Consider the following 14,986-nt stretch of genomic DNA (forward strand, 5'->3'; position numbering starts at 1 on the left):
CATCCAGCCCCCTGTAGGTAGTACCCCGCAGCTCCCATGTACATAGCACCCCGTAGATGGCACCCTCCCCCCCTTTCTGTAGATATATCCACTGTGGGAGACTGCTCCGGGAGAAGTCCCTGACTTCACTGTCCATATATGGATGCATATATGGACAGTGAAGTCAGAGACCTCCTGGAGCAGGCCCCCACAGTGGAGATATCTACTGAAAGGGGGGGTGGTGCCATCTACGGGGTGCTTTTCGGCCATCCTCCCAGCCACACCGCTCCCATAGAATCCCTAATCCCTGGTCACTACTTCGTCCGAGGCTGTGGCCAGGGATTCCGCTCCAGGAGAAGTCACTGACTACACTGTCCAAAAATATGGACAGTGACTTCATGGACTTCTCCCGGAGCAGCGGAATTCCCGACGCTGTGCCCGGAATTCCACTCCAGGAGTAGTCCCTGACTTCACTGTCCATATATGGACAGTGTCGTCTGGTATTCCGCTCCAGAAGAAGTCCATGACTTCACTGTCCATATATGTAATGCAGACAAAAGAGGATGTAATGCAGACCAGAGAGTAGCAGTTGGCTTTCCCTCCTTCAGTGGGCCCGAGAACAATGCCGACCTTGCCAGGTGCTGACGCCGGCCCTGTCTATAGGTAAAGAATTCTAGTAGGAAGAGAAAAGTCATATTATCACGGTACAGATCTTTGGTAGAGACTTACCTCAAATATTGTGCATGTGTCTGCTGGCTTAAAAGGCTAAGTACACATCTGCGTCAGGGCCTCCATAGCAGATTTTGCCAAATTTGAACAAGAAAAATATGCATTTTTCCCATCAAAATATGCATTTTTCCCATCAAAATATGCATTTTTCCCATCAAAATTACGGACACCTCGGCGGAATCCGATAAACCCCATTATAAGTCGATAGGGTCCGTCGGGTGCCACTGATACGGACGCGTCATAAACAGAAGCCATGATGCCGAGGTCAACAGAGCTTAAAAAAAATATTTTGATACACAGTCAAAACATATCAGGATAACTCTATATTTTTAGTATGAGCGGTAATATGAAAAGTTCCACTCCCCTCGTACCCAGGGCCCCATCCTCTTAGGGCCTCCTGCCCTTGGCTGCTTCGGGGCTCGTGCCGCCCGGCCCATAACATTTATGGGCCGGGCAGCACGGCAGCCTCATGCCCGGTGACGTCACTAGCACCGGGGAGGGCCCTGGTGCTAGCGAAAGCCACATTCACTTGTACGTGTGTACTCAGGACGCAGGGACAATTGAATATTATAGGCTGCAGGTAATGTTAGGCCTGCAGACTATAAGGCACTGGGAAGAATCCCTGCACAGGCCAGCGTGATGACGTCACTGCATCACGCCGGTCTTCGCATGCATCCCACCAGAAGGTTTTGCATCGATCCGTCCGTCGGGGAAGCAGGGCAAGGTAAGTACAATTTTTTGGGGGGGGGGATGAGTGGCACTATATACAAGGGTGGGGGGAGGAGTGCTGTGTGACACTATATACAAGGGAGGGGGAGGAGGACTCTGTGACACTATATACAAGGGGGGAGCGCTGTGGGGCTCTACATACAATGGGAACGCTGTCTGGCACTATATACCAGGGGGGAAGGAGCGCTGTGTGACACTATATACAAGGGGGCGGAACGCTCTGTGTGACACTATACAAGGGGGGGAGCTCTGTGTGGCACTATATACAAGGGGGAAGAGCGCTATGTGGCACTATATACAAGGGGGGAGCACTGTGTGACACTATATACAAGGGGGAGCGCTGTGTGATACTATATACAAGGGGAAGGAGGAGCTCTATGTGACACTATATACAAGGGGGAAGGAGCGCTGTGTGGCACTACATACAAGGGGGAGGATTGCTGTGTCGCACTATATACAAGTGGGAGGAGTGCTGTGTGACACTATATACAAGGGGGAGGAGCGCTGTGTGGCACTATATACAAGGGGAGGAGGGCTGTGTGGCACTATATACAAGGGGGGAAGTGCGCTTTGTGACACTATATACAAGGGGGGAGCAGAGCTGTGTGACCCCCATATACAATGGGGAGGAGCGCTGTGTCGCACTATATACAAGGGGGGTTCTGTGTGACACTAAATACAAGGGGAGGCACTGTGTGACACTGTATACAAGGGGGAGCGCTGTGTGACACTATAGAAGGGGGAGGAGCACTCTGTGACAATATATACAAAGGGGAGAGGATCGCTATGTGGCCCTATACACAATGGAGGGGGCCAAAATAGAGTGGGGGGTTGCTGTGTAGCACTATGTACAAGGGAGGGGGGCTGTGTAGCACTATATACAAGGGAGGGGGCTGTGTAGCACTATATGCAAGGTGGGATCTGTGTGGCACTATATACAAGTGAGTGGGGCCTTGTAGCACTATATACAAGGAAGGGGGGCTTTGTGGCACTATATACAAGGGAGGGGGCTGTGTTGCACTATATAAAGGGGGGGTTCTGTGTGGCACTATATACAAGGGAGGGGGGCTATGTAGCACAATATACAAGGGTGGTTCTGTGTGCAATATATACAAGGGAGGGGGGCTGTGTAGCAATATACTGGGGGATTGCTGTGTCGCACTATATACAATGGGGGGGGGGGGTTGTGTGGCACTATATATATATATATATATATATATATATACATACAGGGTGGGCCATTTCTATGGATACACCTAAATAAAATGGGAATGGTTGGTGATATTAACTTCCTGTTTGTGGCACATTAGTATATGGGAGGGGGGAACCTTTTCAAGCTGGGTGTTGACCATGGTGGCCATTTTGAAGTCGGCCATTTTGTATCCAACTTTAGTTTTTTCAATGGGAAGAGGGTCATGTGACACATCAAACGTATCGAGAATTTCACAAGAAAAACAATGATGTGCTTGGTTTTAACGTTACTTTATTCTTTCATGAGTTATTTACAAGTTTCTGACCACTTATAAAATCTGTTCAAAGTGCTGCCCATTGTGTTGGATTGTCAATGCAAACCTCTTCTCCCACTCTTCACACACTGATAGCAACACCGCAGAAGAAATGCTAGCACAGGCTTCCAGTATCTCGTATGTTCACAGCATAGACAATTGCCTTCAGATGACCCCAAAGATAAAAGTCTAAGAGGGTCAGATCGGGAGGCATTTCTTCTGCGGTATTGCTATCAGTGTGTGAAGAGTGGGAGAAGAGGTTTGCATTGACAATCCAACACAATGAATACCATTAGTTCATGGTACTATCTTTTGTACCTTAGAGTATATACTTTCTCTCTAATTACCTCATCTGACACACATTTGTAGTCAGTTACATTTACTTATTCTATGTATTTACGTACCCTGATCATTAGATTATACCATTTGGTTGTCACCATTGCTCGTCTACCTTAGACGTTACCTCCCTTGTATATTGCATGGCGTGTTAGTCTTTTTAACCTGTTGGTTTATGGATTCTTTTTATTATCATGTATTCATGTGTCATTTTCATTAAAGGATTTTTTCTATTTTTCTATATGTTCTTGTTGTTGGCATTTCTTCTCTTTTCGGTCATATATTGTGCTTTGGATGCCTTAGGGGTATACACCCCCGGATCTGGTTCATATTTGAATATATGCTTGCTGACAGCCGCATCTTTACTTTGCTTTGAACCACTTTAGATCCATGCTGTGTTTTTCGGTCATATTTCCTCTACAGGAGTTGGAGCGATTGCTAGACTAAACTTCTCACAGCCCCAGCAGATCATAAGGGCAGCTGTTTATAGATAAGGGGTTGCCTTGCAGAGACTAATAACCTAATACAATTTAAATAATTGAAACAAAAATCCATTTTTTTTCCGGGCATCAAAAAGATCAAGATCGAAAACAATCAAGATGTAAATTTTTATTATTTTATTTCATTAAAATCACATTTAATATATATATTAAAAAAAAAACAAAAACCATTAGACATCAATGTAAGGCCCTGTTCACATCAAGTTTTAAATCCACCTTTAGTGTATATGTTTAAAACATATGCTATAAATTTACACAAAAGTATGCCATTCTAATGCTTTTGTTTTAATTTGTTTTACATATACCATCTTTGTTTTTTTTATCAAAAGGGAGTTAAAAAATGTATATGCTCAAAGTATGCAAAAGTAAAGCAGTATGTCTACGTTAAGTATACTTTTTCTTTGGAGGACAGAATAGTGTGATAGACTGCACTATTCTATCCTCCTTAAAAAGCATATGTCTCAAATGGAGTAATGAAAAAGTCATAGGAAAACCTTTGAATATCTTTTTCAGACATTTAACCATATCCGCTCGGCGAAGAGCATAAATGCGAGATGAACAGGGATAAAATACACTATATATATATATATATCTATATATTTATATAGATATATAATTATCTGGATACACTTGGATTAGCTGCCTTAAGCTTGTAAGGTTCAAATGCATTCCTGCCTTGTGTGCACCATTGTACAGAAAAAGGATGCCTGGTCCATGCAATCAAAATCTATAGTAGCTTTTAGTTCTGAATAATAATAAAAAATAATGGTAGCCAAGTTGTGATTGGACGCTTTGGGCAGTTACTGGTAAGTGTGATGTCTGAGTTTGCAATGAACCAACAATCAGTGCTGTCAGGTTGGTGCCAGTACTCAAGAACAGAGTTGACTATGAGCAATTTGAGGATAATTTGGTGAAAATTTGCGTGAAAAAAATCATGCCAGAATTTTATGTAACTTTATTATATCAAACTCAAGTACAGATTTAAAGTTATAATAGTTGAAAGAACATTCTTCCTATGGTTGATCAATCCTTCCAAGAGGATATATACTGTATATGTGTGTGTTAGACAAACAGTCAGTAGGAAAACTCAATGTTAAGTTGTTGATAATAATTGGGAAGACCTAGCTTGTTGGAAAAGACAGTGTTTGGAAAGGTTACATAGTTAGTACGGCTGAAAAAAGACACATGTCCATCAAGTTCAACCAAGGGACGGGAAAAGGGAAGGGAAAAATTTCTACACGTAGGAGCTTATATTTTTTTGTTCTAGGAAATTATCTTTGCCTTTTTTAAAGCCATCTACTGTCCCTGCTGTGACCAGCTCCTGCGGTAGGCTATTCCATAGATTCACAGTTCTCACAGTAAAGAAGGCTTGTCGCCTCTGCAGGTTGAACCTTTTTTTTCCAGACGGAGGGAGTGCCCCCCTTGTTTTTTAGGGGGTTTTACATGGAACAGGATTTCACCATATTTTTTGTATGTGCCATTAATATATTTATATAAATTAATCATGTCCCCCCTTAGTCGTCTTTTTTCTAGGCTAAAGGTTTAATTCTATTAATCTTTCCTCATAACTTAGATTCTCCATGCCCCTTATTAGCTTTGTTACTAATGGGAAGGACAACCACCAACAAGATGGAGACCTTGAAACAAAATCATGACATCAGGTCACTGCCTCATAGGAGTTTATGCTTTTCTCTGGATTAACACTATAATTTTATAGGTTGGACTTGATGGACCTATTTTTTCAACTATGTAACTATGAAAACTTGAAGACCTAAAAAGAAGTCAGGACATTCTTGAGCAAAACTAACTAATAAGGTCACACAAAGTCAGAAGTGACTGGATGGCACCAAATAATAATTTATCCCCAATTTGCACCATTTATTGTCTCTGCATCTCATCTAACAAGAGTTAAATTGACTTTGGTATACAAGAAAGAAGGAATGTATTTATGAGTGGTAGTTAGTGACAAACTATGAGTGAGTGGAACTAAGCCAGTACCATGTTATGTATACCCGAAGGAGTGATTATATCAATTCACGGAGCTTTACATTTCTACTGTTTTGGACTCTTGTCTTGGGAAGAAAAATAACTAAAAACTATCTTTTTAAGAAAACAAGAGAGCACTTTTAATGTGCAGAGGAAAGCTGTACTTAATCACCAATGTAGTTTAGGGTTCTTTACAGTTACAGCGGAATGCTACAGAGTACTAACATTATTAGCAAATCAGTAATAGTAAAAACAGACAAGACACTTATGACTACTGGTTAAATGTAAAAAATATGAAGACTGTATGGTACAGGGTATTTATCCGACTGGCCTTGTGGGGTCTGGCAAAATTCTCATGATAAAGCCCGGAGAGCTTTGCTTTGTCTCCTCTGGACTGAATAGCAAGACCTCAGAGATTACATTCCAAACCACTTCTGTAAACCAAAGCTACCAAGTAATCCAGATGACAATGAAACATTTATCTGAATAAAATATAATAGATCCTATATAAAAAAAATATATTAATAAACAATAAAAATATACATTTACAATGAGCTACAATCATTAAACTGGATGATCTTCACTGTTGACAGTCAATGATTGTCACTATGCAGAGACTCATATCTTTCACATACGATAAAATATTCACATTTGTTTATTTTATTTCTTACAAAATTAAAGTGACTCAGTATTTAAAAAAGGCCCAATTTAGGTGATGATTTCATTGAAGTTAATGGATAGGATTTAACTTATCCACCTCAAACACATAAGAAAGTGAAGCCTATCTACTCACTAGGCCTTTGAGACTGCAATGACATCATCAATCTCTAGGGAATATACCATATAGCCTGTAGATATATAGATGTAGCCAAGTTCATCTAAACTCTGATACATTGAAGCAGCGTGATATCACACAACAAAAGCCATTGGAAAAGTCAAGTTAAAATTTCTTGCCGCTGTGTATTTAATGCGTTAAAGGGGTTGTCCCCCACTGGACAACTGATGACCTATCTACCGGATTGGTCATCAGTATATCATCGGTGCGCGTCCAACACCTGGACCCCGTACCGATCAGCTGTTTTGGCTGCCTGCCGGCACCAGATGTCATTGCTCAGTATGCAATGTATAGAGTCGGAAGCAGTTGGCTCCGTACATTGCATAGTGGCCATGCTGCAGCTCTTCTCCTATTCACTAGAATTGGCGCAGTGCTGCAGCTCGGCCGCTATTCTGTGGCCAAAACAATTTGCTTCCGGCATGGACGTCTGGTGCCCAGAGGTAGCCAGAGAAGCTGATTGTTGCAGCGTCCAGGTGTCGGACCCCCACCAATCATATATTGATGAGCTATCCGGTGGATAGTCATCAGTTGTCCGGTAGTGGACAACCCCTTTAAGAGTGAAGATGAAGATGGCTACATCTATAGGCTTCATTCTCAGTGATATCAATGCTGGTCTCAAGTGAATGGATAGGCAACATTCTCAGTGATGTCTCTTAGAATAGAGCTTGAATGTGGAATCCTCTCTATTGGAATACACCATGTCTAGCAAAGGTAAAGGAAACATTGAATAATGTAATTTTTTTGCACATTACAACCCTGTGAAAGTGAGCCCTTGTAAATCCTAAAAAAAAGTGGTTCAACCCTAGTACTTCGAAGCTACAGCAAGAATGAGCAAGAAGTTGGTTTTACAGATTTCATGGAATTATTGCAACTCCACACGTAAATGAAACACGTTACAGTAATTTGGAATTGCTATGTAGTATTATATAAGATTTAAAAAAAAAATTATGGCTAGTTTATTGAATGACATAATATATAAGCTTATATTAAAGTTCTCATTTTGTTTTCAGTACCCCAGGTACGTTAAGAATAATTTAAAGGTTGACCGAATATAATGCACTGTTTACTACAGGAAGTAAAGGAGGGAATTACAGCAGATTTACATCATTTCAGGAAGTGGACACAGAATGCCATGGTCAGATTTCACCTCTCATGCCATCTTCCTCACCGTCCTCTGCCACCTCCAACAGCCAATCTCCAGTAATATTTAGCGACCACAATATTTCTAAGGAAATTCAAACACAATGTGGAAGGGTCAGGAAGATTTATGTTTATGCATGATAAAATTTATCTCACATATCAGACTATTCAGAGACTTCTTAAAGTGCAACTCCACCAGGTGTGTAAAAAAACAGGGGAAAACCCCAAAATATACCTCAGACCAATGACTTTTATCTTTGTGCTAATGTTTGATCAAGATGTCAGCCCTTTCTAAGTGGTATTATTGGCTCTAATGGCCCATGAAAAGCCCCTCTGACTGCATTCACATTGTTCGTCTATATTTAAAATAAATATGGAATTTAAAAAATCTCATTAATTTTGGGTAAGAAAAAAAGACTTATGTACATAGAGCACCACCTTTCATGTCTCCAGATGCAGCATTGGCAAACATACGCCAGGATGGCGGTTGACACCATGTCAGAAGCAGCTAAAGCAGATCTAGACTATGAGGACCCAGCAGAGAGACGCTTCTTAACCCCATGTTACATGACGATAAGTTGCATTTGGTTGCGGGAGGGCAGTGCTATACTGAGGATAAGGGTATGAATAGTCACAGCGTAAACACTGCAGATTTTACGCAACAGAATCATGGCGGAAAATACGCAGCGTATTACAGTAGCAGCAGTGCTTGTTAGGCTGGGTTCACACGACCTATTTTCAGGCGTAAACGAGGCGTATTATGCCTCGTTTCACGCCTGAAAATAGGGCTACAATACGTCGGCAAACATCTGCCCATTCATTTGAATGGGTTTGCCGACGTACTGTGCCGACGACCTGTAATTTACGCGTCGTCGTTTGACAGCTGTCAAACGATGACGCGTAAATTGACTGCCTCGGCAAAGAAGTGCAGGGCACTTCTTTGCAACGTAATTTGAGCCGTTCTTCACTGAACTCAATGAAGAGCAGCTCAAGATTTACAAGCGTCTCAGACGCCTCGCATAATACGAGGAGGAGCTTTTACGGCTGAAACGAGGCAGCTGTTTTCTCCTGAAAACAGTCTGTCATTTCAGCCGTAAAAGCCTCTCACCGTGTGCACATACCCTTAGACTTTGTATTTGTATTACTTATTTTTGAGCAATAGAAAACAGTTCTTAATTGCATTTCAACCATCCAAATTCTGTGTGAACGAGGACTAAGTGTGGAGTTACACACATTAGATTTTGTTGCGGTTATTTTCTACGACTGAAAAATAGTTAAATTCATCTGAACGGGGTTGTTTCTGCAGCAAGAATATGTGTTTTTGCAAGTTCGTTTTGGATCTACTCATGGCTTTGTCTAAAAAAATAGCATTTGTAACTCCAGCCTAATTTTTTTCATTGATAATTTTTAAGTACTGCAACAGATTGGAAGCTATTCAGAGAAGGAATTTATCTTCGCTAAGGTTACAGACAGGGAATGATTCGGTAAATACACAATAATATTATAATAATCTACCTTGAATTGTGGCTTGTTCTTGTCTAGTTTCTCCATTAAAGTTTTCACCCATGGGGAGCTGGGTGGAGCACATAGGTATTTGTTCCTACGGGTGATGAATCTATGTAGGAAGAGAACATTATTTAATTTCGTTACACAATCCTCATTGTTGTGGTTTCCCAGAATTCCTTGCACTGCAGCACTCTCCTATCTGGCAGAGACCTATAACTGTGGTTATTTTGAACAAAATACCAGAACTACGATGAAGACTGACACACAGACATAGCGCTAAGGCTACGTATATACTACTAGATGGCAAGCCACAACGATAGATTGTGTGTTTTTTATATACATTTTTCTCAGTTTTGCTCCAAGGAAGTAGTTATAAGACCTTTACCTAGAACGACTTCTGCAGAAAAGCTCATGCAGGAAAACAGGTAAAAACAACAATCACAGTTCTTACTTGATGTTTTCCTGGTTTGCATTTTCTTTGTTGAAGTCGCTTGAATTGTATTAATTTTGCCTGGAGTATTCATTTAAATTGGCATAAGATGCTAAACTCATTGGGGGCGAATTTATTAAGACTGGCATTTTGGATGCCTCTTAATAAATTAGGTGCATCCCTGGCCATCCGTGCAATAGAACATTAAATCTATGCCAGCTACGAGTTGGGGTAGATTTGCGCTATCATTTATGCCAATTTCTGGCATAAATTATAGCAAATTTGTCAGGCCTCACTCATCCTCGCTTAGGTAAAGTGGCGTAAGCAGCAAAAGTAAAAATTTTTGCACAAATTGCGACTTGCCACATTTGCGACTTTTCAACACAGGAAATTTGGCGTAGAACATTTAATATATATCCCCCCTATTGGGAGCCTTTTTAATAGCCTCTAAGCTATAAGATTATACCACTCTCTTGAGTACCGTTTGATTCTGGCAGCATGTAAATGGCAGCCATCTATGCCGACCAGGCTTCATTGCAGATACATATTTTCCCCAATAAAAACTCTTACCAGTAATGATAATTTCTGATGTTATTGCTGTCTCGCGTAGGATGCTCAGCAATATAATATCCGTCAGAATGTACCTGGGCTATTGTATAAAGACAATCTTGGAATGCTCTGGGTGACAATGACAAATCTTTTTAGATTCACATCCAAGTGGCTTTCTGGTTCCTCTAGATGATGTAAAGCTATTTCCACCGAATCATCTGCATGCAGTGGCCTGGAGTTTGCAAACTGCCTGTGACAAGAATGCTGCTGCACAGGGCACAGCCTGCATCCTCTCTTGTGCCATTTCCTGGACCTGCATTGGTGGCTCCCAAGCATTTTGTTTACAACTTGAAATTATCTCTATAGCTACTCATTGATGTGATCTGTATACACCTCCTAGACAAGGCAACTTGCAATGTGTAGATATTAGAGCTACTGTCTGCAGGCAGTGATTTCTACAATCAAGATGACTGGCAATAGTTGGATTATTTTATTCTAAAAAAAACAAGTTAAAAGTGACAGGAGGGAGGCGGGAATAGAAGAACGCTGTTACAATATAAGATTAATATTTTACTTTACAGGCACAGGATGCACAAAAATAAGTATCTAGTGGCAACTGGCTGGAGATGGACACTTACACAACCGCATCAATATTGCAGCCCTTCGCTGTATTCTGCCGGTAGTAGCACTTCATATTGTTATAGGGAAGCTCCTTGTTTTTGGTCTTCAGGCAGCAGTCAGAAGTCACCAGATTAGCGGAAGACACTGTAAAAAGGAGGATGTTTAAGGCAATGTATAGATAGATATTACTTTCTACAGCTGGAGGAATTGTACAATATTCTTTAACATTTAGAGTAGTTGCTAAAATTATCATTTTTGGCCTGTTGACCCTTTGCATTGTTATGTTACATCCACAGCCATCTGCAGAGAAAACTTTTCTAATTATATTTAATTACAATAAAGGTCATATTGTAAAAAAAATTATCACTGTGTGCTACCTGTGGTTTTACTTAGTACTGCAGGTAACATCTACTTCGTTATCTGTACTCAGAGAGTTATCACTGTGTGTTATCTGTGGTGTTACATAGGACTGCAGGTAACATCCACTACATTATCTGTACTCTAGAGTGATCACTGTGTTATCTGTGGTCTTACATAGGACTGCAGGTAACATCTACTACATTATTTGTACTTAGGGTTATCACTGTGTGTTATCTGTAGTGTTAAATAGTACACCAGTTAAGGCCTCGTTGACATCTGCGTCTGAGCTTTCCGTTGTAACGGAGCCCTGACTGACACAGACTGAAACCAAAGGTTTCCGTTTCCATCACATTTGATTTCAATGGTGATGGATCCGGTGCCAATGGTTTCAGTTTGTCTCCGTTGTGCAAGGGTTCTGTCGTTTTGACAGGATGAATACCGTAGTCGACTACGTTATTGATTCCGCCAAAACGACGGAACCCTTGCACAACTGAGACAAACAGAAACCAATGGCACCGGATCTGTCACCATTGAAATCAATGGTGATGGAAACGGAAACGTTTGGTTTCAGTTTGTTTCAGTCAGGGCTCCGTTCCGATGGAAAGCTCAGATGGAACGTCAGAACGGAGCCCTGACGCAGATGTGTACATAGCCTAACATCTAGTACATTATTTGTACTTAGAGTTATCACTGTGTGTTTGTGACACTGCGTTGAAATTGGGCTCATGCTGAAACATCATTTGGCCTAATCATGTAACCGTTATTGACACCACAGCTTCTTGTTTCTTTGTTGCGGTAAAAGTTAACTATTTATTCCTGTGATGTGTTTCTAAACAATATCTCAAGAGCTGACCACGCCCCCTGCCCGCCCCTACACAGGGCAGTGGTAGACATGGACGCGAACCACGCCCAGAGCATGACAACACTGTCTGACGCGTGCAGCACACGCCCAGAGCCCGCCCCAAAGCAGGGATATTTAAACCAGGAGTATATCTCCTGGAATTTAGCGCCAAAAGGAGCAGAAATCCGCCATTCATCTGGACACTCCAGTACCCAGGGTAACAAGGTACGTTCACCAATATGCCTGCACTACACTAGGACTACACTTTGATAATATGCCAATCAGCACTGAACTGTCATCTCACAGTGTGGGTTTTAGTCAGTTGATATTTTTGAATATTTGAGCTGTATTTTGATACTGTTGATTTGGTTTTTGTAAACAAATGATTATATCTAATAAGTGAGATGAAATGTGGTCTGGTCAGCTTGGTCTTTTCTCCTTAATGACGGATGTCCATTTGAGCTTAGCATGGGAACCAATCAACCTGTTAGTATGAGGAACCTATTAAATGATTGCATACCTGACTACACCATTGTACCTGGGATGAGAATGTCGTCCACTCACTGTTCTTGGTTGATGATTATTATTTTTGTGGTTCTTTATACCACAATTCTATTTTGATTTTTGTAAGATTTAATTTATCCTTATTTATATCTTGTTTTTCATTACATTCTACTTTAATATCTTTTTTGGTCCATATATGGATATGATGCTAAAATACCAATGTATAATATGAATATTCTGTATACCTATAGTGCCCGACGAAGGTCCTTTGACCGAAACGTTGCACCAAACCCTTGGCATCAATCATAATAAAATTTCAAGAAATTGATACTTACGTCTCAGTGTGCCGAATACTTTTTCACTATACGATTGGGTTGGGACCCTATTCGTGCACCTACCCTGATCTAGTGCATTCCGAACCAATCTCTACCAATATCTCAAGACGCTAAACAATTAAATATTTTGCCAAATAAACCAATAGACATAGGAAATTTGGAGACACCAAACCACTGTACACTAAGAGGACACTAAGGTAGAATTCAGTGCAATATGCTTATTTTAGGGAACATAGCTGCAGCAGTCATTTCTTGCTAACATGTTCTTCCAGCAGGATCGATTGCTCATGTTTGTACCTGTCCTGTCCATACAGAGCAACCTGATACATCAGTCCCGTTGGGGATTCATGCAAACAAAACTGGCTGGTTCCTAAGATCAGAGTTCAGGAATTCATTTGACACAGGCATTCTCAGTTCTTATAACCCTGTCAACAATTTCCTAAAGAAAGGGGTAATGTATGACCAGTCTATCTACGAGCTCCAGATCACAGCCTTCGGTCTAATGATGAATAGCGAGAGAAGCATTGGGGCAGTAATCTCCAATCGGTCACTCTTTAGCTGGTGCATAACTACAACTTCAAACAGAGCATGCTAGGAGTTGTCGTTTTCAACAACTAGAGAGGCACAGTTTTGCCATAGACAATAGACATTGGGGGAGATTTGATTATACTGGACAGTATAATACTAGAGAGGCAGAAACTACACCAAATTTATCACCATGGTACAGGCTGCATGATAAATTTGGCAAATCTCACTAGACGCGTTGGACACTTTTTAAGAGGGTGTCACATTATCCAAAGAATCATCAGTTTATCACAAATTTGCTGTTTGCGGGAAGTGTTGCCACGTAAGACAGAACTTTCAAATTGTGAAGGTTCTTCTAGCCTTGAAATGTCTGCAACTTTATGTAGCTAGGACTACCCGGAGGAAACCCACACAAACATGAGGAGAACTTACAAACCCCATGCAGATGTTGTTCTTGGTTAGATTTGACCCCAGTGCTGCAGGATAACAGTGCTAACCACTGAGCCACCGTGTTGTCGTATAAAGAAAGAGGTGAACTATGTGGAATCCACGTGTTTAGGTGGGAGCTGGTTAGGGAGGTTAGTTGAGGTGGTGGACTATGGGTTGTTGGCAGACTTTTATGGTAATCTCCAGGACCCCCTCCCGATAAGGACCGATTTTGGGACACAGACTCCATATATATAGGTGATATTTGTAGACACTTTCAAAACTGTCTAGGAAGGTGCAAAAAATGTCTTAAGCACATAATAAATTTGCTGCACAGCATGTACTACTTTTTTGGTGCAATGTGTTCCAGAATTCAGACGCATTTTTCTTAGAGAAATCTCCAGCATTGCCCTCCTCAGCCCTGCATGTTATTATCAGTCCATTCCAACAACTGACTAGAAAGATTCTAATAATAATGTTACCCTGAGGAATTGTTATTTTGTTATCTTTATATATATATATATATACAGCAGCACTACTTATCTGCACCACTTTACAATGAGGAAATAATAAACATACAAAAATGACAAACTGTAACACTGCAAAGTAATAAATAAAAGCATCTGCTAACAGTAAAACACAAGGACAGAAAATATCAGAATTTTCATAATCATCATCATCTAGAGATCGAGTTTTTACCTTGGCAAATTGCGCACATGGAAGCGACCATGAGGAATATGATGAGGGTGGTTGGTGCCATCTCTGGAGTAGGACAGACGATCACAGCTGTGATAAGGATATATCCACTCTGAGGCCGTCAGGTTCTGCTCTGATCTCTGCTGACCAGGACCTTGTATTTATCCTGGAGCTTCACTCTAACTTTCATTACTGCATATTATGGACCAGCCCCCAATATACAGAGAGGTAGTGCAAAGGGCTGGATTCCTGGTATCCACCTCCTCTTATTCTTGGAGGAAAGTGTAAACTCTAAAATTCCCCTTTTTTATTGTATTTCCCCTTGACATTTGGAGCTTTTCACTCATTTGCAGTCATTTCTTATTGTTCATCTCTGCCCCTTGTGTAATTATTTATATCCAGCTTATTATCAGTCTTTAAAAGTTAATTTGCAAACTGCAGGAATATTAGAAGC

At 41.0% G+C, this 14,986-nt stretch overlaps 1 protein-coding gene across 1 annotated transcript; it reads right to left on the reverse strand.

Moving 5' to 3' along the window:
* Positions 1 to 7,363: 7,363 nt before the first annotated feature.
* LOC142746648 (C-C motif chemokine 5-like) lies at positions 7,364 to 14,672 on the reverse strand. Its single transcript, XM_075854930.1, has 4 exons — positions 14,536 to 14,672; positions 10,863 to 10,989; positions 9,255 to 9,354; positions 7,364 to 7,824 (listed from the first exon to the last, which is right to left on the reverse strand). Exons 1-4 carry the CDS (start codon positions 14,594 to 14,596, stop codon positions 7,807 to 7,809), a joined length of 306 nt encoding a protein of 101 aa, XP_075711045.1. The 5' UTR covers positions 14,597 to 14,672; the 3' UTR covers positions 7,364 to 7,806.
* Between the last annotated feature and the right edge of the window lie 314 nt (positions 14,673 to 14,986).

Source organism: Rhinoderma darwinii, chromosome 1 (assembly GCF_050947455.1).
Source record: "Rhinoderma darwinii isolate aRhiDar2 chromosome 1, aRhiDar2.hap1, whole genome shotgun sequence".
Classification (NCBI taxonomy): Eukaryota; Metazoa; Chordata; class Amphibia; order Anura; family Rhinodermatidae; genus Rhinoderma; species Rhinoderma darwinii.